The sequence below is a fragment of the Rosa chinensis genome, chromosome 5 (genome assembly GCF_002994745.2).
Source record: "Rosa chinensis cultivar Old Blush chromosome 5, RchiOBHm-V2, whole genome shotgun sequence".
Lineage (NCBI taxonomy): Eukaryota > Viridiplantae > Streptophyta > Magnoliopsida > Rosales > Rosaceae > Rosa > Rosa chinensis.
This window is the reverse complement of record NC_037092.1, coordinates 14,725,406-14,751,583: the sequence shown is the minus strand read 5'-3', so window position 1 is coordinate 14,751,583 and position 26,178 is coordinate 14,725,406. Positions and strand designations below refer to the sequence as shown.

The 26,178-nt window shown below is 42.2% G+C and overlaps 1 protein-coding gene across 1 annotated transcript; it reads left to right on the top strand.

Annotated features, from left to right (window-relative positions):
- The first annotated feature begins 6,854 nt into the window (after window positions 1-6,854).
- Window positions 6,855-26,077, top strand: LOC112203226 (alpha-glucosidase). The gene is made up of 7 exons (XM_024344221.2): window positions 6,855-7,099; window positions 7,249-7,910; window positions 15,096-15,326; window positions 15,517-16,163; window positions 16,320-17,026; window positions 25,249-25,954; window positions 26,012-26,077. The coding sequence occupies exons 1-7, from the start codon at window positions 6,855-6,857 to the stop codon at window positions 26,075-26,077; spliced, it is 3,264 nt and encodes a 1,087-aa protein (XP_024199989.2).
- Window positions 26,078-26,178: the final 101 nt, after the last annotated feature.

The window sequence follows — 26,178 nt, the reverse complement described above, 5'->3', positions numbered from 1 at the left end:
CAAACCACAATTGTTCGAACATGCGTAATTATGGATCCAATCCATATACATTCACGAACCACTTCATGAAGAGCAATGATCTCTGCATTGTTCGAAGATATAGCGACTACGGTCTGTTCTGTAGACCTCCAAGATATCACGGTCTTTTCCCATGGTGAACACTTAACCGGATTGGGAATGACCATTGTGTGGGTCAGAGAGATACCCAACATCAGCAAAACCTTCCAAAACACATGTCGTTTTGGGATGGGGATAGAGAACGTAGGCCAGCGTTGGCGGCGTTTCTGGTGTGTGATGGGTCCGAATCCATCATCTCTCTATAGGGATAGAACAAGCCTATATCATCCATACATCTCAAGTATCGAAAGATATCTTTTACACCAATCCAATGGCGTCGCGTTGGCGCAGAGCTATATCTAGCTAACAAGTTCACAACATATGAGATGTCCGGTCTTGTGCATTGAGATAAGTACAATAATGCACCTATTGTACTAAGTAAGGCACTTTTGCCTCTAGCACATCTTCGTCATCATCCTTTCGACGAAGAGGATCCTTTTCAGGATCAAGACTACGGACGATCATGGGTGTGCTTGAAGGCTTGACCTTGTCAAAATGCCTAAGCATCTATCGACACGATGCTCAAGTTCCAAACCGAGACATAATCGTGTTTTCCCAAAATCCTTCATCTCAAACTCGGATTTCAAGTGTTCAGCGGTTTCCCTTAACTCTTTAAGGGCTTCTAATGAAGATCATGTCCAACATGAACCGCGATAGAATCTGAAACTTGTCATAGAAACACGTGGGCATATCTCTTCCCAATCAAGTAGTCACTTTAGTGAGCGTTTCAACCTCTTTGTAAACGCGCTCCATGGTCTAGAGCCACTTGACTTGGGTAAATGAAGTTCACCATGAACCTTCATGTATATTCCGTATCTAGATCCCTATAAAGATACGTAAGTGACCATATTTGTAAGCTGCATGTTCAGTTATTCGGAAACTACCAAACTGACAGGGTAGTGGAGTGCAATGACATCCATTACGAGAGAATATGTCTCATCATAGTCGATTCCAGGGCGTTTTGTGAGAAGCCTTGCGCCATAAGGCGAGATTACCATCTCTTTTTCTTACTACGCTTTCTAACGAAGACCCATTAGTCAACAGGTTTTATGTTAGGAGGTGTTGGCATCTCTAGCTCGAAAACCTTCCACTTCGTTAGAGAATTCATCTTAACCTGGATCGCATCTTTCCATTTAGGCCAAAAACTCTCTACGTTGGCATTCATTCATCAACGGAGCGTGGTTCGATATCATCTGACTCAACAAACTCATGCGCAACGGAATGCGTAACTACATCATCAATTATGATGGAGTTTCTATCCCACGTCTCATGTACACTAGTGTAAGTTTCATAGAGCTCTATATTTTCAGGAATAGGTTCTAACGTTGAGGCGTCCCCCAACGATAACCATAACCCGGAAGATTCTCATGAGACGGATTTTGAGTCTTGATGATCAAAGGATTGGAATGTGCCAAAGTATCCTTCTAACCCACGGGCCTCCCACGCATCCTAGCTGGGGCCATGGCCTGTAACGCCAGAGTGCCACTCTCTTTGGCGTTGGCGCCATACCCACCTCCGTGTGCGGTGGCGCTACGTCCTCTCGTAGGGACGTCCTTCCTTGCAGGTTTGTTTGCAGCATATTTGTGTGGTCTCGTCACTTTAACAGGGATCGAGATGAGACATAGTGGGGACAGGCCACGACAATTCCTGTCGTTCCTGTTGAACATCTGTGTTCTTATCTCCCCCGAACAACGGGAAGACTGTCTCATCAAAGTGACAACCCGCAAATCTAGCGGTAAAGAGATCGCCTAGCAAGGGCATTAAGTGGCGGACGATGGTTGGAGTCTCAAATCCAACGTAGTTGGCCATTCGTCTGTAAGGACCTATCATAGCGCGCTGTGGCGGCGCAATGGGCACATAAATAGCTCACTCAAATGTGCGTAAGTACAAAATACGTGTACCCAGTCACTAGCTGTAACGCATAGGTACATTGAGTGGCGGTAGGTCGTAGTCGAATTAGCATAGCTGCATGTGATATTGCATCACCCCAAGAGGATGTAAGAAGATTGGTGCGCATTACCAATGTTCGGACTACCATCGTAGTCGTTTCCGCCAGACCAATTGGGTGTGTACATGAGAATGTGATGTCCAACATCAAGCCCATTGCAATATCCATCGAAAGTTTTTCGATGTAAACTCTCTAGCATAGTCAAATCCAATTGACTAAATAGGATGATTCGGGGAGTGAGCCCGTTGTTGTATGATATGTGCTAGGAGTGTAGCATAAGCAGCATTACAAGTGGACAATGGCACAACACGTGACCAGTGTGTTTGCGTGTCAACCAACATCATGAGATATTTAAACGTTCGCAAGTTGGTTGAATCAATCCACAAAATCCCTACGGATTCTTTGTAAGAACAGAATGAGTAATGTCATATCCTTTGCATAGGATGGTCTCAGTCCTAATTTCCCTAAGGAACAGGCTTTAGTAAAACGAGCGATAGGCTTTAGAAGCAACCAACGAGAATTTTGGTTAGGCCTGAGCGTCTGAAACGCTATTTTGAAGCAAGTTGGTGATTGCAGCATCACCTAGGGCGCCATCACCATGATGGACGCCATCCATGGAGTCATGGATAGGGACTACGCCAGCCCTAGGCTGGTGGTGGACTGAGGCGGTGCCCTAGGCAGCAGCGTCGGTCACACTTAGTCTAGAAATCAACTTGTGATTCATGCTTCGTTTCGCTCGAAAGAAATTATGTCCATGTGAAGTCTTTTGTAGACGGATCATCATATCATGACTAGGATGATCTATCCTGTCGTGACAAAGCCAATATGTGTCTAAATCCAAGAGATCTTCTCTCATAACTTTATTGGATTTAATAGCTCGAATAGTGACATAAAGTCCACTAGAGAGACACATAAACTTCTCTAAGATGCGTCTTTGTTCGCAATCATTAGAGGTAATGCAAAGGAACTCATCTCCGTTCTCTACATGCATTTTCGCATGGAATTCGTTGGCTATTCATAGGGTACTATTTTCCCTAAGAGCGTAAAGAGTTTCTGTGACAACTGTAATCAAGGTGCCATTTGGCAAGTGGAACTTGGGCTATTCCATGTCCTTGAATTAATACTGATGGCCTAGCCATCGTAGTCACAAAGTCATATGCTCAGAATCAAAATTGAGTCATAATGAAAAGAACTCGAAATTTTATTCATAAGCCAACGGAATACATCATTGTTTCTATGATCAAAGAAAATCTAATCCAATAAAGGTAATATGGCAATCGCCTACATCTCTTGGAAAATAAAGACTTAAACAGAATTGGCGATCTATTGATTCCAGCCAGATTTGTAGTCTGCAACCCTTCACTCTAGATCATTTTCTTGATCTTCTTGTTTCACATAGTGAGCTTCTCTTGCTTCACAATATGCTTTGTAGGCGGTGACAAGTTCTTCACGAGCTCTACAAATGTGTGCCCAATGCTCAGACACTCCACATCGAGAACATACATCTCTTTGCTCGAACTCCATTGATTGAGGCGCTTTGAAAGCGTCATTTAGATGGCTCTTAGTGTTGGTGGCGCCACCAACATGGCCAGAGGCGTTGCCTCCCTCTCTCTTTCCACATTTACCTCTTCGGTTCCGTGTTCGCCTATTTTGGCGGTTACCTTCCCAAGTAGAGCGATTATATGGATCAGAATGTCCATAAGTATACCTAAGATTAGGGTTTCGCTCTTGGCGCCCTCTCTTAGAGGTGCGACTATAATTGGATTCCGGAATATGCTCTGTTTCCACGGATCTCGAATTATAGTTCTTCACAAGGATATTGTCATGCTTTTCAGTGACATTCATAGCTCCAATGAGCTCATGAAACCTTGTGATCCGTCTTGCATATACATCGATTCGATAGTTCTTAGCAACCATCAATGCAGAGACGGGGAAGGTAGAGAGAGTCTTCTCAATCAACATCGCATCTGTGATCTCTTTACCACAGAATTCCATTAAGGATTTAATGCGAAGTGCTTCCGAGTTATAGTCAAGAACTGACTTGAAATCACAGAAGCGGAGGCTATGCCATCTCACTTCTAAGTCAGGAAGCAAGGAGTCACGGACGTTGCCAAATCTTTCTTCGAGTGAGACCCACAGCCTTCTGGGGTCTTCTTCATTCATATACTCGTACTGGAGCGAATCATCCATATGACGAGTCATTAGGATGATGGCTTTCGCCTTATTTGCCTCTAAGGCTGCTCTATTTGCTTCCAAAGCTTGAGCTTGCTCAACAGTTATCACGTCCTGGCTAGGCTCGAGAATCATATCCAAGATTCCTACAGCCTTGAGATGCTGGCGGATATCACGAACCCACCTGTGATATCCAGAGCCTGTTGTTCCCAATGGAGCAAAGTCCAATTTGTTCAGGTTACTCATCCTGAAAGAGAACAAGGAATTAGGGTTAGTTTCGGAGCGAAAAGGGCTACCACGAAAAACTTATTAAATTTCTGAGCGTAGTCGCTTCCAAGAAATTAGGGATTTTTCCGAGCGTAGTCGCTTCCAGGAAAATCCGATTCCAAGAGGGGTTTTGGATTAGATCGAAACAACGATATATGTGGTCGATCGTTTTCTTCTCAACAAACTCTAAGTTTGGAGGACTCTACAAGCTCCAAGCTTGGAGTGAGCACGAACCCCCACAGTTCGGCTGTTGGTCTCCCCTATGAAGAAGAAAGGGGGGTAGAAGAAGGGATGTTGGACGTCCCCGAGAAAAGAAGAATAAATTGAAATAAAACTTCAAAAACGGGAACTTTTAGAAAAATTTACCTTAAAAGATGGCCGGGAAGTGGTCACCGGAAAGTTACTGTAGCTGACCGGAAAAGTCGCCGAAAAAGTGTTGACCGACGTTGACCGGGGTGCTGACGTGGCAGATCAGTTGCTGACGCGGCAGGGCTGACTGGGCGCTTGCTGGACGCTGATGTGGCAGATACCTTGGCGGCTTGGCTGCTAGCGGCTTGGCTTTCAAGTGGGCTTCGCTGGGCCTGCTGGCGGGCTTGGGTTGCACGGGTTCTTCCCCCTTTTTTTTTTTTTTTTTTTTCTTTCTTTCTTTCTGCCAGTTCAGATCTGGTGAGTTCAGGTGGCCGGTTCAGTCAAATTTAGGCCGGTTCCGGTGATTAAATTTCGTCTCTGATGATCTGGGGTCCGGCTACAGCTGCTGGTGAAGTTTGGTAGCAGTTGGCTGGGAGGAAAGCATCGAACCGGGCAGAGGGACTTTCGATACTTCCGGTGGCCGGTTCGGATATTTTCCGGCCGGTTCTGGGGGCGGGGCCGCCGGTTCTGGACTCCTGGAGTTGAGATCTTCAAGGTGGGCGGCGGTGGTTTCTGGGATTTGAAGGCTACGAATTTAGGATTTCAGGGTTAGGGCTTCGTGCTAATAACGTGTTTTAGAGAAACTGAATTTGAGAGGAATTTGCTGTGTATTCTCATTGATAATAGGGCCCTCTTTATATAGAGGATTACAATGCATAGAATCTCAATCATACAAGGAAAGTAATTCTACATTGAATAGGATTCTAGATCCTTCTAATTAAATCATATTACCACTAGGTCAAGTAACCTAGAGTTTGGGCTAAACACAAATTAGGTTTTCCTTGAACAAAAAGAAAATAGAAAGGAAAAAAGAAAAATAAAAAAGGAAAAAAGAAATTAAAAAGGAAAAAGAAAAAAGAAAAAAAGAAATTAAAAAGGCAAAAGAAATAACAGAGGGGTATATAAGTATATTAGACATTTCACCCAAGACCAACTCTTAATTTAATGCGGAATGGACTTATTAGAGGGAAATTGTGAGATCAGGGAATTTTTAGATTAAATTAGAATGTCATGGACTGAAACGATGAAAGAGGCAAAGTACAAGGACTAAGCAAATTTTATCCATTTTTATTATTACTCCTCTTGTTTCTTCTAGGCCAAAAATCATTCGGTCTAGGTCTAGATGAAGAATTAGAGTTTTTTTTCTCCTCAATCTGTGCAATCTTATGGGATTCTGCAATCGAAATATGTTTAACAATTACAATAATTATTGTAATTGCAATCAACATGGAGAATATACCGTTGGCGGAAGAGTGAATAATTATTGTAATTGCCTCTTTTTTTCTTTTTGCGTAGAGAAGAAGAAGATGACATTTATCTTCTAATTTTGATTTGATTTTCTTTATAAAGTTATTTTAATTTAAGTTTTCATTTTATCTTCTTTCATAAATATATATATTGTTTCCACATCATTTGCCACATCATACATGAAATTAAGCAAGATCATTGAAAGTATTTAAATCTAATGGCTAAAAAGAAGTGTATAAATTTGTGTAAAATAAAGTGTCCCAAGAACCGGACCCAAAAAAGAAAAGTTTATCCAAAAATTGTTTTGGTAAGAGTTTCACACCATTAACAACTTTTATTTCCTTCCCAGGAACACTGTTTTTAACAAGTTTAAATACCATTACCAACGTCTATCCAAATAGAGTGAATCAAGCTTTTAGAAAAACTTTTTTCTCAGGATATACACGTTTCTCTTTGGATAAATTTTTGTTCTCTTTTGATAGCAAGTTTAATACCATTAACAACATTTATTTGCTTCCATAAGAGAAGGCTAAGATATTTGACTTTACCTAAACTATTTTGCCTGAGGTAATTAAGCCAATCACCTGTGTGGCACCACGTCTAAGAGCTATATAAACCCATTTCGATTTCATTATCCTTTAACTCATCCCAATTCAAAATCCGAACTCATCACAGAATACACCAACAGGATCAAATGGAAAGAAACCGATCAAAATACACACCAAAAGCCACATTCCATCATCTTCTACCATTCTTCTTCTTCTATATCTTCTTCTCTCTTGATTGTGTAGTTGCACAAGAGTTAGTTGGGTATGGATATAAAGTCGAGTCTGTGAATAATTCTGATTCCTCGGGGAAGACATTGACCGTTAACCTTGGTCTCATCAACAGCTCCTCAGTTTATGGACGTGACATATCAAATCTTACCCTCTATGTCAGGTATGCACCAACGCCTCCATAATTTCTGAGACATATTTTGTTTACTGATCGTATCATGTCATTTCTTGATATATCGTTTTTTCGACTGATATTTAATATATAATAATGTTATGATTTATGACTAATATTTTAAATATTATATTGAACAGCTATGAGACCAAAGACCGTCTAAGAGTTCGAATAACAGACTCAAAGCAACAAAGATGGGAGCTCCCACAAGACATTCTCCCCCGCCAAAACCAAACTTCACAGAACTTTTCCGTCACTGACAACGACCTCGTTTTCACCCTCCGCAACACCACCCCGTTCGGCTTCACCATCACCCGCCGCTCCTCTAACGACACCCTTTTCGACACCACCCCCAACCCCTCCGACCCCAACACCACCTTCATCTTCAAGGACCAATACTTCCAGCTCTCCTCCTCTCTTCCCAACAACAGGTCCTCCCTGTACGGCCTCGGAGAGCACACCAAGAGCACCTTCAAGCTCCTAGCCAATCAGACTCTGACACTCTGGAGCGCCGACATCGGCAGCGTGAGTCCCGACCTCAATCTCTATGGGTCCCACCCCTTCTACATGGACGTAAGGTCGCCGTCCGGTGATGGCAAGGTCAAGGCGGGAACCACTCACGGAGTGCTGCTTTTGAACAGCAATGGCATGGATGTAAATTACACCGGTGACAGGGTTACTTATAATGTGATTGGCGGAGTTGTGGACTTGTATTTCTTTTCGGGTCCGACACCCGAATTGGTGATGGAGCAGTACACTGAGCTCATTGGTCGACCCGCCCCTATGCCATATTGGTCTTTCGGTAAGTTGTCTATATTCTTTTCTGGCAATTGTAAATTTCATTCATCAAATGGTTAAATTGCATGGTCTAATTCTTCATTGTAATGCTAAACGAATAACTCTCGAATACCTATGATAGATATAACTAGTAGGTTCTTGTTGAAGGAAAATCAAGTTTAGTGTGCCTTATCAAACTAGGAATAGGAATAGGAGAGAAGGTTCTAGATTTCCCAATCCTACACGGATTGGTATTCCTTGTAACATTAGATTATGCACTTTGTAATCCCTATATATAGGGCTCCTATTCTCTATAATGAAATACACTTCTCTCATCAATCTCTCTCAATACCAATATACTTAAACACGTTATCAGCACGACTCTAGCCACAAAAACAGAAAACCAAAAACCCTGAAAGTTCTTCCCACCAAAATCTGCCGCAAGCCCCTGCAGCACCTAGCCCCTTGCTAGCCCGCCTACTACTGCAGCCCTTTCGGCCTGCCTACCTGCCAGCGCGCCCCCGCGCTCAGTTCGCTGCCTTGCAGCCCCGCGTCCGTGCGTCCACCCCACGCTGCCTCTGCAGCGTCCCTGCTTCCCCGCTGCGCACCTGCCCCTGCAGCGCTACTGCCTCTGCAGCTCCTCTTTTCTTCTGCTGCAACTCGCTGCCACTGCAGCATCTCTGCAGCCCCTGCTACCCCACGTCGCTGCAAACTTCTACACAACTTGCTTCGCTCCATCACGCCTGCATCGACACGCGCGTGATCCAAATACAAGTAGGTATTCAAAAGAGTAAGTTTTAAAGTTCCTATAATTCGAAGTTAAATATTTCTTTTTTTTTCTCGGGGACTTAAAAACCTCCCTTCTTCTTCATCCCACCTTTCATAGAACGTGGGTTCGATTCAATGCGGAATCGTGGGGATTCACGCAATTAACGAACTAAGAGCGTTCGTAAGACTTCGGACTAAGAGCGTCCGCAAGCATCGATTTATGACCTTATAAACATCATTGTTTCGGTCTAATCCAATTTTCTTGGAAATCGATTTCTTGGTAGCATAGCTCGGAAATCTTAAATATTTAGTTGTCGTGGAAGTTTTAACTCCGAAACTAATATATTTCTTCTTCTTATTTCAGGATGTCGAAACTTGACTTTCCTGCACTTACCTCAACTGGCTCGGACTATCATAGTTGGGCCACGGATGTTGAGCACCATCTCACTTCAAAAGGGATCCTACCCTTAATTCAAGCTCCTAATCCTACTCTCATATTTGAGCTTACGGCTACGAACAATGCCACCGCCCTCATCTTGATGAGGCGCCACATGGATAAATCACTCCGACTGGAGTACATGGCAATCAAGGATGCTAGAGAATTATGGGTCGCGCTAGAAGAGCGATTTGGTAATATCAAGGATACCCTCCTCCCTGACTTGAAAGTTCAATGGGGCAATCTACGATTCGCCGACTTCAAGTCTGTAGCTGAATATAATTCAGAAGTTCTACGCCTCAAAACCATGTTGGGGTTCTGTGGACAACCCGTCACAGAGCAAGAACTAATTGAGAAAACTCTCTCCACCTTCCCCGTCTCAGCAATTTTGCTCTCAAAGCAATATCGAACAGAATTCGATACTAGACGGATCACGAGATTTCATCAGCTCATTACTATTATGTCTGTAGCTGAAAAACATGATAATATCCTCGTGAAGAATTATAATTCAAGGCCTATCGGAACTAAGAGCGTTCATGAGGCGAATTATAATAATGCACCCAAAGGAGGGCGCAAGGAGCGGAACCCTAAGAATAAGGGACACAACGGACGTTCTGGTCCATATAACCGCCCTACAAAGGAAGGTACTCGTCAGAATGAAGGACGATCACGTGGCAATACATGGCAACGTGGGAGAGGAGGCCGTGGGGCTCCAGGACATGGAGGAACCACCCAGGGCCGTGGGAATGGCGCCAACTCCTATGGGGGACGCCACCCAAGTGCAAACAATGCACCTCAATTAAAGGGAGGAAATCACAATGACATGTGTCATCGATGTGGATCTAGTGAGCACTGGTTCAAACAATGCAACGCAAGCAAACAATTGGCTGCGCATTACAAGGCATTTAGAGACTTCAGAGAGCATGAAGCCAATTTTGCCGAAAATATAGAAGAAGATGGTGATGATGCCGACGTCAATCTCACCATAGCGGACTTCAAATCTGACAAAGAATTGCACAAGGATGCTGCAGATTTTGATTAGTATAGTCCTTTACTTTTCCAAGAATTATGTAATGGCTATTATGCCTTAAATCAATAAAATGACTTATTGTATTAACTCTTTCCCTCTAGGCGTACTCAAGAGTACTTGTGATGTCTAGGCAAGGTTTGATCTGAGAGAACGGTTTTAAAAGTGAGCAACGCTCCACCAAAATCTCGCCTTACCTTACCTGGTCACAACTAAATTGAAATTACCGAAAGGATTGAGTGACTACGATTTGTCTACGGTTTGATTTTTATATTGGATTAGATTCTGGTCAAGAAACTTTGATGTAATCATTGGCTATCATTAATAAAGTATCGACTTATTTTATTCAAATGTCTTGGACATATTCTAAATTCGAACTTTATTTTTCAGTATGTTTCCCGGAGAGCTCGAATGCCTCGTGGATAGTGCTACTACACATACCATCCTTCGAAACAGGCAGCTATTCCTATGGATGGCGCCTACTCGATCTTCTGTGACTACGATGGCTGGACCATCTCAATTGATTCATGGTCGAGGACCAGCTCAATTTATGTTGCCTAATGGCACTACTTTGAATGTCACCGAAGCTCTTTATGCTCCTAGGGCAGGAAGAACCCTACTGAGCTTCAAAGATATAAGAGCCAATGGTTTTCATGTGGAAACACATTGTGAGAATGGACAAGAGTTCCTTTGCATCACCTCTAATGACTACGGACATAAACGAGTATTAGAGAAACTTATGTGTCGCTCTAGTGGGTTGTATGCAACCACTATTCGAGTCATTGAATCCAACCATGTCATGAGAGATGATTTATGGGATTCCGACACATATAGGCTTTGGCACGACCGTTTGGGACACCCAGGTCGTGACATGATGATCCGTATATTAAAGACTTCACACGGACATCCCTTTTTCAGAACGAAAAGAAGTAAAACTCGGTTTTTGGACACCGAAGGAACCCCTGCGCCTCACGGCGCCGTTCACCCCCAAATCCGGCCATCCTTGGCCGGCGCCGCCTTCCCCCTGCGGCCTCAGGGTGGCATTGACGCCACCAAGGGTCCTTTGTCTCCAACTTTTACTTCTAAAGTCACTTGTGACTTTGTGGCTCAACCAAAATCCTCATTGGTTGTTTCTAAAGCCCATCATTCGTTCTGCAAAGCCTGCTCTTTAGCAAAGTTAGGATCAAGACCATCCTATGCAAAGGACACCAAGGAAAATATACCATTCTTGCAAAGAATTCAAGGTGATATTTGTGGACCTATTCAACCACCATGCGGACCATTTAGATATTTTATGGTGTTGGTTGATGCATCGACACGCTGGTCACATGTCATGCTATTGTCCACAAGGAACGCTGCATTTGCTAAACTCCTAGCACAAATAATTAAGTTACGGGCTCACCACCCTGATCATCCCATTAAGTCTATAAGATCAGACAATGCTGGGGAGTTTACATCAAAGACTTTTGATGATTATTGCATGTCCATTGGGATTGATGTTGAACATCCTGTCCCTCATGTTCATACCCAAAATGGTCTCGCAGAAGCCACCATTAAACGACTACAAATGGTTGCTCGAGCATTGGTGATGCGCACCAATCTCCCTATTTCTGCTTGGGGCTATGCAATATTGCATGCAGCTGTGCTTATTCGTCTGAGGCCCACTGCCACCCAACCCTTCTCTGCGTCCCAGATGGTTACTGGGTATGAGCCTGATGTCTCACACTTACGCATATTTGGGTGTGCGGTCTATGTGCCTATTGCGCCGCCACAGCGCACCAAAATGGGTCCTCAAAGACGATTAGGCCTTTATGTTGGATATGATTCTCCAACGATTATCCGCTACATAGAACCCTTGACAGGCGATCTCTTTACCGCTAGATTTGCGGATTGTCACTTCGATGAGACAGTCTTCCCATCGTTAGGGGGAGATAAGAACATCAATGTTCAACAGGAACGACCGGAATTGTCGTGGTCTGTCCCCACTCTGTCTCATCTTGATCCCCGAACCGCACAGTCTGAAATTGAAGTGCGGAGAATTCTCGATCTTCAGAACGTAGCAGAATCGATGCCTGATGCGTTTTCTGATATCGCTAAAGTGACGAGATCACACATACCTGCTGCAAACGTGCCTGCAAGGATTGATGTCCCTAAAACTAGAGGACATGACGCTAACTCAAGAGGATTTGAGCATGGCGCCAACGTCCCCTCTCACAGTGATGGTGACGTTGTGGCTAGGCCCATGGCTCCTGCCAGGAAGCGCGGGAGGCCTATAGGTTCGATGGATTCTCGCCCAAGAAAGAAAGCGAGTTTGGCACAGAATAATCCATTAATCATCGATATAAATAATCCATCTCATGAGAATATTCCGGATTATGGTTATGTCCAAGAGACATCATTGGGGGACGCTCCAATGTCAGAACCAACTCCAGAGAATAGAGAGATCTCCATAAATTACACTAGTGTACATGAGATGATGGATAGAAATTCTATGGCGATTGATGATGCATTTGCATATCATATTGCAAAAGGAATTATAGAATATGATGATATCGAACCTCGCTCTGTTGAAGAATGTCAACGAAGAGCAGATTGGCCTAAATGGAAAGATGCGATCCAGGTTGAATTGGATTCACTAACAAAGAGACAGGTATTTGGGCCTGTAACGCAGACACCCCCAAGTGTAAAGCCTGTTGGCCATAAATGGGTCTTTGTTAGAAAGCGTAATGAGAAAAATGAGGTGGTAAGATATAAAGCCCGCCTTGTGGCGCAAGGTTTCTCACAACGCCCTGGAATCGACTACGAGGAGACATATTCTCCCGTAATGGACGTTATAACGTTCCGCTACCTTGTCAGTTTGGTAGTTTCCGAAAAACTTGACATGCAGCTTATGGATGTGGTTACAGCATATCTCTATGGGGATCTAGATTCAGAGATATATATGAAGGTTCCAGATGGACTTCAATTACCCAAATCAAGTGGCTCTAAACCACGGAGCGCGTTTTCAATAAGATTAAAACGCTCACTATATGGATTAAAACAATCCGGACGGATGTGGTATAATCGTCTAAGTGACTACTTGATTGGGAAGGGATATATTAACAATGAAATATGCCCATGCGTGTTCATTAAAAGAACAAGTTCCGGATTTGCAATCGTAGCAGTTTATGTCGATGACATGAACCTAATTGGAACTCTAGATGAGTTAAAGGAAACTGCTAATTACTTGAAATCCGAATTTGAGATGAAAGATCTTGGGAAAACACGGTTTTGTCTCGGTTTAGAACTCGAGCACCGTAGTGATGGGATTTTGATCCATCAGTCTGCATATACTCAGAAAATTCTAAGGCGCTTTAATGAAGATAAAGCAAAGCCTGCAAGTACTCCCATGATCGGCCGTAGTCTTGAGCCCGGAAAAGATCCGTTTCGTCCAAGGGATGAGGACGAAGAACCCCTAGAGGCCGAAGTGCCCTATTTAAGTGCAATAGGCGCATTATTGTACTTAGCTCAATGCACAAGACCGGATATCTCATTCGCAGTGAACTTGTTAGCTAGACATAGCTCTGCGCCAACACGCCGCCATTGGATTGGTATAAAGACAATCTTTCGATACCTAAGAGGTACGATTGATATGGGCTTATTCTATCCCTACAGAGAGAAAAGGAATGACGGAAAATTGGGATCGGACCCAAAAAGGCAAAACGCCCCCGTCCATGGAATGGCCGCTGGCCATGTTGCCGGCGCCGGCGCCGCCGCCGCTCATGGTGGCCGGCGTCCTCCTATCTCCCTCCATCAAAACGACAATGATGTCTTGATGGGCTTTGCTGATGCAGGATACCTCTCTGACCCTCACAAAGGTCGCTCCCAAACAGGTTATGTCTTTACCATGGGAAGCACTGCGATATCTTGGAGGTCTACGAAACAGACCCTTGTTGCTACTTCCTCAAATCATGCAGAGATTATTGCTCTACATGAAGCTGTACGTGAATGTGTATGGTTAAGGTCTGTAATTCGACACATTCAAGGAAGTTGTGGTTTGAAGTCTACCACAGATGACCCTACATGCATTTATGAGGATAATGCAGCTTGTATTGAACAAATGAAGTTAGGTTTCATCAAGGGTGACAACACCAAGCATATATCGCCTAAGTTCTTTTATAATCAGCAACAACAATCACTTCTAAAGATTGAAGTGAATCAAATCCGATCAGAGGATAATGTAGCGGACTTATTCACTAAGTCGTTACCTAAATCCACCTTCGAGAAACATGTGAAGAGCATCGGATTGAGAAAGTTATCCGAACTCCCACGATTGTAGCAATCAGGGGGAGATATCGACATCAGGGGGAGTTATGATGTCTACATGTTCGATCTCGAAGAGTGAAGGACGTGTTGTGCTCTTTTTGTCCTTCGACCAGGATTATTTTTGTCCCACAGGGTTTTTGTTACCTGGCAAGGTTTTTAACGAGGCAACGGATGAAGCGTCACCACCAAGTTTGAGCGGCACAAGGGGGAGTGTTGAAGGAAAATCAAGTTTAGTGTGCCTTATCAAACTAGGAATAGGAATAGGAGAGAAGGTTCTAGATTTCCCAATCCTACACGGATTGGTATTCCTTGTAACATTAGATTATGCACTTTGTAATCCCTATATATAGGGCTCCTATTCTCTATAATGAAATACACTTCTCTCATCAATCTCTCTCAATACCAATATACTTAAACAGTTCTAGCATTGTATGTATTATATAACATAATCAATTAATCAGATTTCATTACCATTACTTCGGAATTAGAACAAGTAGAAACCGAGGAATAAGTTATTAATTTTCTTTTCTTCTTTTTTCTTACTATTATTCATTTTCAATCAAATACTAATGGTAGAAGGATATGTTTTATCTGCAAGTTTTTTATGGGAGTTTTTTTTTTTTACTTCATATATATAATTGCTATTCACTTTGATATTGTGTTCTCTCTTGTAGGATTCCACCAGTGTAGATATGGTTACAAGGATGTTTCTGATCTTGAGGGGGTCGTTGCTGGTTATGCAAATGCTAGTATCCCTCTTGAGGTTATGTGGACAGACATTGATTACATGGATGCTTACAAGGATTTCACTCTTGATCCCGTCAACTTTCCATTAGACAGGATGAAGAACTTTACCAACAACCTTCACCAAAATGGTCAGAAATACGTGCTCATCTTGGATCCCGGTATGTGGTAGCATAGTTCCATTTTCATGCCATCCAAGTGTTGTAAATTCTCTTGTTAGATAGTTTAGTATGTTATGTTATTAGGTTGTCAATTTTAACTGTTAGCGTTTATGGCAAGATTCTCTTGTAACACCAAATGATTGATATTACATACAGAAGTTCATTTTGCCATATGGTTCCACTTTTACAGGTATTAGTATCAATGATAGCTATGGAACCTACACCAGAGGGAAGGAAGCAGATATATTTATAAAACGTGATGGCATTCCTTACCAGGGAAATGTTTGGCCTGGCAATGTTTACTTTCCTGATTTTGTAAATCCACAAAGTGAACCATATTGGGAGAATGAGATTAAACTATTTCTAGACCAGCTACCTGTTGATGGCCTTTGGCTTGATATGAATGAAGTATCAAATTTCCAAACTTCTAATCCCACTCCGAATTCCACACTTGATGATCCGCCTTACAAAATCAACGATGCTGGAGGCCACCGTCCGATCCTTAGTAGGACTATTCCAGGATCAGCTCTACACTTTGGTAATGTGACAGAGTATAATGTTCATAACCTATTTGGCATGTTACAAGCCAAAGCAACAAACAAGGCCTTGACCAATTTGACTGGTAAGAGACCTTTTGTTCTCTCGAGATCGACTTTTGTAAGCTCTGGTAAGTACACAGCACACTGGACCGGTGATAATGGTGCAAAATGGAGTGATTTGGCATACTCAATTCCGGGCATTTTGAATTTTGGACTCTTTGGAGTTCCAATGGTTGGAGCTGATATATGTGGTTTCTCTGGGGATACTAATGAAGAACTCTGCCGGCGTTGGATTCAGGTAGCTGACTGATTACAAGCCACGAGCCTTTAGTTTGAACACTTTCACAAAATTTAGCCAAATTATTTTGATTTACCTAAAACTTGAAATATTGACACTTAATTTTGCATATCATCATATGTTACTAACTTATTTATTAACCATGTCTATATGTAGCTAGGGGCCTTTTACCCCTTTTCAAGAGATCATTCGGATAAGAATTCAATCCGGCAGGAGCTCTATGTTTGGGAATCAGTGGCTGCATCAGCAAAAAAAGTGCTGGGGCTACGTTACCGGTTGCTTCCCTTGTTCTATACATCAATGTATCAAGCACACAAGAACGGGACTCCAATTGCAAGGCCCGTATTCTTCTCATTTCCTGAAGATACCAATACATACAGTATCTATTCACAGTTTCTGATTGGTAAAGGCGTAATGGTGTCACCTGTGTTGCAGCAAGGAGCAAATTCAGTCGAGGCATATTTTCCTGCAGGAAATTGGTTCGATCTCTTCAACTACACATCAGTTAGTGTAGACTCTGGAAAGAATGTTACGTTGGATGCACCGCCTGATCATATCAATGTGCATGTCCACGAAGGAAACATTTTGGCCTTGCAAGGAGAGGCCTTGACAACACAAGCAGCCCGAAACACTACATTCGAACTTTTGGTGGTCACTGGTAGTAGCAATGAGAGTACCGGAGAATTGTTCTTGGATGATGGAGAGGAAGTTGAAATGGGAGGAGAGGGAGGGAAGTGGAGTTTTGTGAGGTTTCGTTCTGCAAGAGCACAAAATGGAAGTCTAGTTTTGAGCTCGAAGGTCGAAAATGGAGAATTTGCATTAAGCCAAGGTTGGATCATTGATAAAATTACCGTCCTTGGGTTGGACAAAGTTAATGCAACACAGTCCAGTGTATCCCTTCCTATAGGAAAGGAGTTTGAGTTGGAGCTGAAGCCGAATCAGACACTGACGAAACCAAAAACATATTTATGATCAGTTGTACTCTTGTAGACTTGTAGTTGCACTTTCTCTGAATAAAAGAAGGTTTGGGAACAAATGGCGTCAGAAAATATGCAACTTTTAGAATGTTGTGTTTATACACCTTATTTTGCTTATTTACTTGTATATTTGTAGCACGTCAGTCCTTCCTCTTCTGCCAGGCAGAACTAACCCAGATTAAAGATTGCAACTGGCCTGCGGAGATGTAACTTGTTACTGGTCTAATTCCGCAAACTCATTAGGTTTACTGAAAGTACAGTATGTCAAATCGGTGGCCTCACCAAACTGTTGTATGTGTTTATTTAAAGGGAAAAAATAAAATTGCAACATGCCAAAATCCAAAGCTAGATTGATCAATCCAAAGGAGACAGAGTATAGCATATCCCATATCCACAAAATACATCCCTAAAGCTACTTTTGTTATAGGAGAATAGAATTGTGTTTATTATTGATAATAGGAGCCCTTTATATAGGGAGTTTACAGAGTACACAAAAGGTAACAGAATCGGAATACAATTAGTATACCTAAGGTACTTTCCTATTACAACTCTAAACCCTAGTTTGTAGAGGCACACATTATGTCGATATCCTTCAACACTCCCCCTTGTGCCGCTCAAACTTGGTGATGACGTTTTAATTGTTGCCTCGTTAAAAACCTTGCCAGGTAACAAAAACCCTGTGGGACAAAAATAACCCTGGTCGAAGGACAAAAAGAGCACAACACGTCCTTCACTCTTCGAGATCGAACATGTAGACATCATGCCTCCCCCTGATGTCAATATCTCCCCCTGATTGCTACAATCATGGGAGTTCGGATAACTTTCTCAATCCGATGCTCTTCACATGTTTCTCGAAAGTGGATTTTGGTAACGACTTAGTAAATAAGTCCGCTACATTATCCTCTGATCGGATTTGGTTCATTTCAATATTTAGAAATGCTTGTTGTCATTTCGATGGAGGGAGGAGGAGCACGGAAGTTGGCATTTTGCCTTGTGGGGTCCGATCCCACACTTCCGTCATCTCTTTTCTCTGTAGGGATAGAACAAGCCCATATCAATCGTATCTCTCAAGTATCGAAAGATTGTCTTTATACCAATCTAAATGGTGTTGCGTTGGCGCGGGGCTATATCTAGCCAACAAGTTCATAATAATTGAGGTGTCCGGTCTTGTATTGTGCTAAGTACAATAATGCGCCTATTGTACATAAGTAAGCACTTTCGCTATTAACACGTCTTCGTCATCATCCCTGGGACGAAGCGGATCCCTTTTAGGGCTAAGACTACGGACGACCAAGGTGCATCTTTGACTTTATCAAAAAATGTCTCTTGACACGGTATACAAGTTCTGAATTTAGACAAAACCGTGTTCTCCCAAGGTCATTCCTCTCAAACTCGGATTTCAGGTGTTCAACGGTTTCCCTTAATTCTCAAGGGTTCCAATTATGTTTATTAACATAAACCGCGACAATTGCAAATCCGGAACTTGTCATGGAAACGCGTGGGCATAGTTCATCATATCCCTTCCCAATCAAGTAGTCATTTTAGTGAGCATTTCAACCTCGTTGCAAATGCGCTCCGTGGTCTAGAGCCACTTGACTTGGGTAAATAAAGTCCACAAGAACCTTCATTATATTCCGTATCTAGATCCCCATAGAGATACGTAGTGACCACATTCGTAAGCTGCATGTTCAGTTATTTGGAAGCTACCAAACTGACAAGGTAGTGGAATGCAATGACATCCATTACGAGAGAATATGTCTTCTCGTAGTCGATTCCAGGGCGTTGTGAGAAACCTTGCGCCATAAGGTGAGATTACCATCTCTTTTTCTCATCACGCTATCTAACGAAGACCTATTAATGTCAATAGGTTTTATATTAGGAGGTGTTGGCATCTCAGGCCCGAATCCTTCCTCTTCGTTAGTGAATCCAATTCAACCTGGATCGCATCTTTCCATTTAGGCCAATTTTCTCTACGTTGGCATTCTTCAACGGAGTAAGGTTCGATGTCATTGGTCTCAATAATTCCACGTCCTCATGTACACTAGTGTAGTTCGTAGAGATCTCTATATTTTCAGGAATTGGTTCTAACATTGAGGCGTCCCCCAACGATGTCTCTTGGACATAACCACAATCCAAAATATTCTCATGAGACGGATTATGAGTATCAATGATCAATGGATCAAGTTGTGCCAAACTCGCTCTCTTCTTAAGGCGAGAATCCATCGAACCTATGGGTCTTCTACTCTCTCTAGCGGAACCCATGGCCTATGACGCCATTATGCCACCTTTGTGGCGTCACCATACTACCATCCATGGTAGTGGTGCAGTACCCATCTTCTCTGGGTGGCACCATGTCCTCTTGTGGGGACATCAATCCTTGCAGGCATGTTTGCAGCAGGTATATGTGATCCCGTCACTTTTAGGGGATCAAGATGAGACATAGTGGGGACAGACCACGACAATTCTTGTCGTTCCTGTTGAACATTGACGTTCTAATCTCCCCCTAACGACGGGAAGACTGTCTCATCAAAGTGACAATTCGCAAATCCAGCGAAATAGAGATCGCCTGTCAAGGGTTCTACATAGCGGACTTATAGTTGGAGACTCATGTCCAACAAATATATATATGCATTCGTTGCAATGACTCATGTTGATGCGCTGTGGCGACGCAATTGGCACATGAACCGCACACTCAAATATGCATAAATACGAGATATTAAACTCGAACCCAGTCACTAGCTGTAACGCAAATAAAAGTTGAGTGGCTGCTATGAGTCGTAGACGAATTAGCATAGCTGCATGCGTTATTGCATAACCCAAGCGGAAATATTGGTGCGCATTACCAATGTCCGGGCTACCATTGTAGTCGTTTAATGGTGGATTTTCCGCGAGACCAATTAGGTGTGTACATGGGAATATGATACTTGATATCAATACCCAATGATATGCAATAATCATCGAAAACTTTCGATGTAAACTCTCTAGCATTATCAAGTCAAATTGACTGAATGGGATGATCTGGGTAGTGAGCCCGTAGCCATATGTTATGTGCTAGGAGTGTAGTATAAGCAGCATTACGAGTGGATAATGGCACAACACGTGACCAGCGTGTTTGCGTATCAACCAACACCATAAAACATCTATATGGTCCGCAAGTTGGTTGATCAAATCCATAGAATTCCCTTAGATTCTTTGTGAGAATGGAATTATTTTCTCAATCTCCTTTGCATAGGATGGTCTCAATCCTAAATAACAGGCTTTACAGAACGAAACATGGGCTTTATAATCAACCAATAAAGGTTTTGGTGAAGCCATAGCGTCACAATAGACTTGAGAAGTAGAGGGAGGAGTTTATGGCGTCAATGCCATGTATTTGCCGCAGGGGGTAGGCGGCACTGGCCATGTATGGCCTGTCTTTGCACAATCATGGCGCCATGAGGCACATGTGCAGCTCCTCGAACCAATTCTTGGTTCTTACTTTTCTTCGTTCTGAAAATGGATGTCCGTATACACGGATCATCATGTCAAAGCCTATATGTGCCAAAATCCCATAAGTCGTCTCTCATGACATAGTTGGATTAAATAACTCAAATAGTGGTTGCATACAACCCACTAGAGCGACACATAAGTTTCTCTAATACTCGTTTATGTCCGTAGTCATTAGAGGTGATGCAAAGGAACTCTGTCCATTCTCATAATGTGTTTCCACATGAAAACCATTGGCTCTATAAAGTTCAAATTAAGGTATGTCCAAGACATTAAGTAAAAGAATTGACACTTTATTAATAGCCAATGATTACATCAAAGTTTCCAAAGTCTAATCCAAAATAAAATCAACTAAGACACATTGTAGTACTCTATCTGTTTAGTAACTCCAATCAAATATGACCAGGAAAGTAGAGAGAGATGTTGGTGGAGCGAGGCTCTCTTAAGTACCAAGAATCTCAATGACTTTCCTAGACATCACATTTTATTGGGTTTGCCACATAAGAAAGAGTTAATACAATTGTCATTTATTGACTAAAGCAAATTGCCATTACAAAAGTTCTTGGAAAAATAAAAAGGACTAATCTAATCAAAGTCTGTTGCATCCATGTGCACTTCATCTTCAGCTTTGAAGTCCTCTATGGTGAGATTGACATCTCCACCATCTTCTTCTTCTTCTTCTGCAAGGAACACTTCTTGCTCTCTCAGGTCCCTATATGCCCTGTAGCTTGCAGCTAGTTCCTCGCTTGCCTTGCATTGCTTGAACCAATGCTGAATTGATCCACATCGATGACACTCATCATTGCGGCTGCCTCCCTTTAATTGAGGTGCACGTTGTACACGTTGCGGGCGTTCCCTAGGAGGGTTGGTGCCACCACCACGACCCATTGAGCCACCATTACGGCTAGGGATACCACGACCCCATCTCCCACGTATGGCATTACCACCACGTGTATCCGCACCAAACTTGCGGTTTCCTTCCTGGTTAGGGCGGTTATATGGGCCCAAACGTCCCTCATGTCCCCCATTCTTAGGGTACCGCTCATTGCGCCCTCCTTTGGGTGCATTATAATTCGCCTCATGAACGCTCTTAGTTCCAATGGGCCTTGAATTATAATTCCTCACGAGTATGTTATCATGTTTCTCAGCTACAGATATAATATTAATAAGCTGATGGAACCTCGTGATCCGTCCAGCATTGACTTCAGTACGGTATTGCTTTGATACCACAATGGCTGAAACGGGGAAGGTGGAGAGAGTTTTCTCAATTAGCTCTTGCTCTGTGACAGGTTGTCCACAAAACCTCAACATGGACTGTATGCGAAGAGCTTCTGAATTATATTCAGCAACAGACTTGAAGTCAGCAAAGCACAGATTGTTCCATTGAACCTTCAAGTCAGGGAGGAGGGAATCTTGGACATTGCCAAAGCGCTCTTCTAGCGCTACCCATAGCTCTCTTGCATCCTTGATCGACATATACTCCAATCTGAGTGCCTTATCCATATGGCGTCGCATCAAGATAACTGCTTGAGCATGCTTTGTAGATGTTCGGTTGAACTCAATATCCGGGTTAGGTGCCTGGATTATGGGTAATATTCCCTTTGAAGTGAGATGGTTCTCAACATCGGTTACCCAACTGTGGTAATCCGAGCCTGTTGAGTCAAGCATAGGAAAGTCGAGTCTAGGTTCATTCGACATCCTGAAAATAAGAAGAGAAGATATATATTAGTTTCGGAGCTAAACTTCCACGAAAACTAAAATAATAAGATTTCCGAGCTATGCTACCAAGAAATCAATTTCCAAGAATCCCTTTTGGATTAGACCAACAGTGATGTTTTAATATGGTCACAATTTGATGCTTACGGACGCTCTTAGTCCAAGCATTGTGAACGCTCTTAGTTCACACGAACACTCTTAGTTCGTTTAATTATGAACACTCTTAGTTCATACGAACACTCTTAGTTCGTTAAGCGTGAATCCCCACAATTCCGCTTTGTTAAGTACTCAAAATCATTTGGCAACATATATTCTAATATTTGCAGAAAATAAAAGGAATTTAAATACAAGAAAGCAACAACCTTAATTATAAAAACTTACGTGATTTTACTTGAGGACACGCGCGTGTTGGAGCAGGCGTGTTTTTTTTTTTTTTTTTTTTTTGGGCTTTCCTCCCCTTTTTTTTTCTGGGCTTTCCTCCTTTTTTTTTTTTTTCTGGCCGGCCGGGTCCCCTCTCTTTCCCTTTTTTATCTTTTTTTCTTTTCCCCCTTTTTTCGGCCTGGTCCCTTCTCCTTTTCTTTTTTTCTTTCTTTCTCTTTTTTTTTTCGGTCTTCCTCCCCCTTCTTTTTCGCGACTATTTCTTCCTCTGGTTCGTCTGCAGTTCGCCGGTGTGCAGGGGCTGGTGCGCGGGCTATGCTGCTGCAGGTCGGAGGCAGGCTGATCGGAGGCTTGGGCTGCTGCAGGGACGCAAAGGCAGGTGGGCTGGTGCGTGGGGGACGGAGGTGTTGGCGTCGCCGGCCGGGCTGGGCTGCTGCAGGCAGGTCGAGCTCGGGTCGGATGTGCAGAGGCTGCGATTGTGCGAGGTTTGCGGGGGAGCGTCGCCGGCCGGGCTGGGCTGTTGCAGGCAGGTCGAGCTCGGGTCGGATGCTGCAGGCTTGCGGCTTGCGGCTTCTGCTGCTGCTCGGCCTCTTTTTTTTTTCTTTTTTTTTTGTTTTGTTTTGGGTTGGCGGCAGTGAAGAAGTTCTAGGGTTTTTTCTTCTTAAGCTAGGGTTAGAACTCGTGCTGATAACGTGTTATAGGAGAATAGAATTGTGTTTATTATTGATAATAGGAGCCCTTTATATAGGGAGTTTACAGAGTACACAAAAGGTAACAGAATCGGAATACAATTAGTATACCTAAGGTACTTTCCTATTACAACTCTAAACCCTAGTTTGTAGAGGCACACATTATGTCGATATCCTTCAACAACTTTATTATTTTCAGCAAAAATTTGATGCCTACCGTTTGGCACTTTGCTAAAATTACACACCACCTCTGTTCACTCCAATGATGGTTCAGGAGCTGAATTTCTGTGTTTCAGTTGCAGCAACAGTAAATCAGAAACAGAACAGAGCCTTTTGGATCTGTAAGTATATTAGGCTATTACCATTCAATGCATGATTTCCCATTGTCACAAGGAAATCGGAGCATCAAGAAATCAAAGAGGAAGATACGATCAAAGAAAAGTGTCTCACTGATCTTGAGTTTAATATATACTCATTCCAAATCTTGTTGTATGATTTAAATTGATTTACATTGATTTGGTGCATTTTGCATTAAAGACTTTTTGCATGCATAACAAATAAACAAGAAACATTGATTTCAGTTTTTGATATCTTTCCATATTGAACTTATTTGTTGATAAAAGAAAAGATTTGTTTGAGGGGGAGTTTTCCTCCTGTATAAAAGGTTTCGAAACTAATACAAAGCTTAGGGTTTTTATTATCATTTTTTTCATATAAACATTGTTCACTCTTGAACCAATAGTTTTTTTGTTAAAACCTTTTTCTGAAAACTCTCATTATTTGTTTCGTGTTTCTCATGTGTTGTCTATTGCTTTCATAATTAATTCTCAAAGATCTGTGAGACATCGAGAACAAGGAAGATCAGTTGATTGATTAGAGTTGATAGATTGATAATCAAGTAAACGTTAGATCAGTTGTAAATCAAGTTAGCATTTGTTGCTAAGTGAATGTGTTTGTTATGAACAACACAACTTGTACACTGTAAACTCATTTGATTCATATTGGATTGATCTTTCATGTTGGCTACGTTAAAAGCCACGCAGTGAAGTTTCCTCAGTGGAGAGGTTTACACTGCGTTAGCAATTTCTGTGTCCCTCTTGATATAGTGATTTCATAGTCAAGTTGTTCTATTGATTATAGCACAATATCGTTCTGTTTGGTATTTTCATTTGGCATCAGAGCAGGTTCTAGATTTTTCTAGTAGATCGCAAGGACGATGGAACAACATCGAGATAGGGCTGCTGGTGGATATGTTAACAGTCCTCCATGGTTTGATGGAGGATGTGAAAAGTACACTCAATGGAAGATATACATGAAATCATACTTGTATGCGCAAGATGAACATGTATGGAACATTGTGGAAAATGGCTAGAAGACACCAATAATTCCAGCTAAAGATGAGAGCTCATCAGTCTCTATTCCTAAGCCACGGAAGGACTGGACTGACGTAGAAGTACGTGATCTTCAAGCTAACTTCAAAGCAAAAAACAGCATTTTCACTGCTCTCTCTGAACGTGAAAAGCTGAGGATTAGTCACTATGACACTGCAAAACAAGCTTGGGATCTGCTGCAGACTACATATGAAGGAAACAAAAAGGTACGTGCACAAAAACTGCAAGGTTTGATTTATGAATTTGAAACTATGACCATGGGAGATGATGAAACTGTGGATGACTTTCATGGTAGAATTCTAAAGATTACGGGTCAATGTCGTAGTCTAGGTGCCCCTTTTGATGAAGATAAGGTTGTCAAGAAAATACTTAGAGCCTTACCAGAAAAGTTTCACTCTAAGGTCACTAGTATTGAGGACTCTTTTGATATTGATGAATACCCCTTGGATGAACTCATTGGAAATCTAAAAACTTATGAACTAAGACTAAAACCTGAAAAGAAATCCAAAGGTGTGGCTTTCAAGGCTGTGAAAGGGAAAGAAGAGGAAGATGAACCACTTGATCTTGCTCTTCTGACCAAAGAGTTCAAAAAGTTCCTTAGAAATAAATCCTCCTCTCAAAGTTTCAATGCTCCCAAGAAAAATTTTGTTAACAATGATAACAACATTAAAGGGAATTTTAGAGCAAATAAATCTGGAAAAATAAAATGCTATGAATGTGGTGGCTATGGCCATATTTCTACTGATTGTGGTAATAGGAAGCATGGAAATAGCAACAATAAATCCCTCTTCTCGACATGGGGTGATGATGAACATCAGGAAGTCGAAAATGTTGCCTTCGTGTTGTCTCTTTCACTTGAATCTGAAAGTGATGAAGAATTCTCAGATAATGAGACTAATGTCCGCTGCAAACAACTCTATAAAGCGTCAAAAGCCACATTAATCAAAAATGCAGGTTTGGAGGATGAAATTGTGATGCTGAAGGCTAAAAATGAGAAGTTGGAACTTGTATGGAGAACTTCTCAAAACACTTGGGAACAAGAAAGGAACAAACTCATAGAAGAGCTGCAGAACTCACAAAGTGACAAAAGTTCCCAGACCTGGAAGATACAATGTGATGAACTGAAAAGCAAAATCAAGGTTCTTGAACTTGAGGTAAGAGGACAACATGCTCTAAACTTAAATCTACTAATTGATAATGAATCATTGCAGAAAGAACTGAAGTCCACTCAAGAGAAGTTCACAAAATTTGAGAGAAGTTCACAAAATTTGAGATAAGCTCTACAACAGCATCTAAGTTGTTCAGCTCCGGAAAAGCCCATCATGATACATTCGGACTTGGATATTCTGGAGAAAACTCCAAAGGCACACACTTTGTG

Excerpts from the sequence above, each read along its gene's own strand:
- LOC112203226 (XM_024344221.2), top strand. The coding sequence starts at position 6,855 with ATGGAAAGAAACCGATCAAAATACACACCAAAAGCCACATTCCATCAT. Across the intron at positions 15,327-15,516 it reads CGTGCTCATCTTGGATCCCG|GTATTAGTATCAATGATAGC; the intron begins GTATGTGGTAGC and ends CCACTTTTACAG. Across the intron at positions 17,027-25,248 it reads AAAATTACCGTCCTTGGGTT|TGAACTCATTGGAAATCTAA; the intron begins GGACAAAGTTAA and ends ATACCCCTTGGA.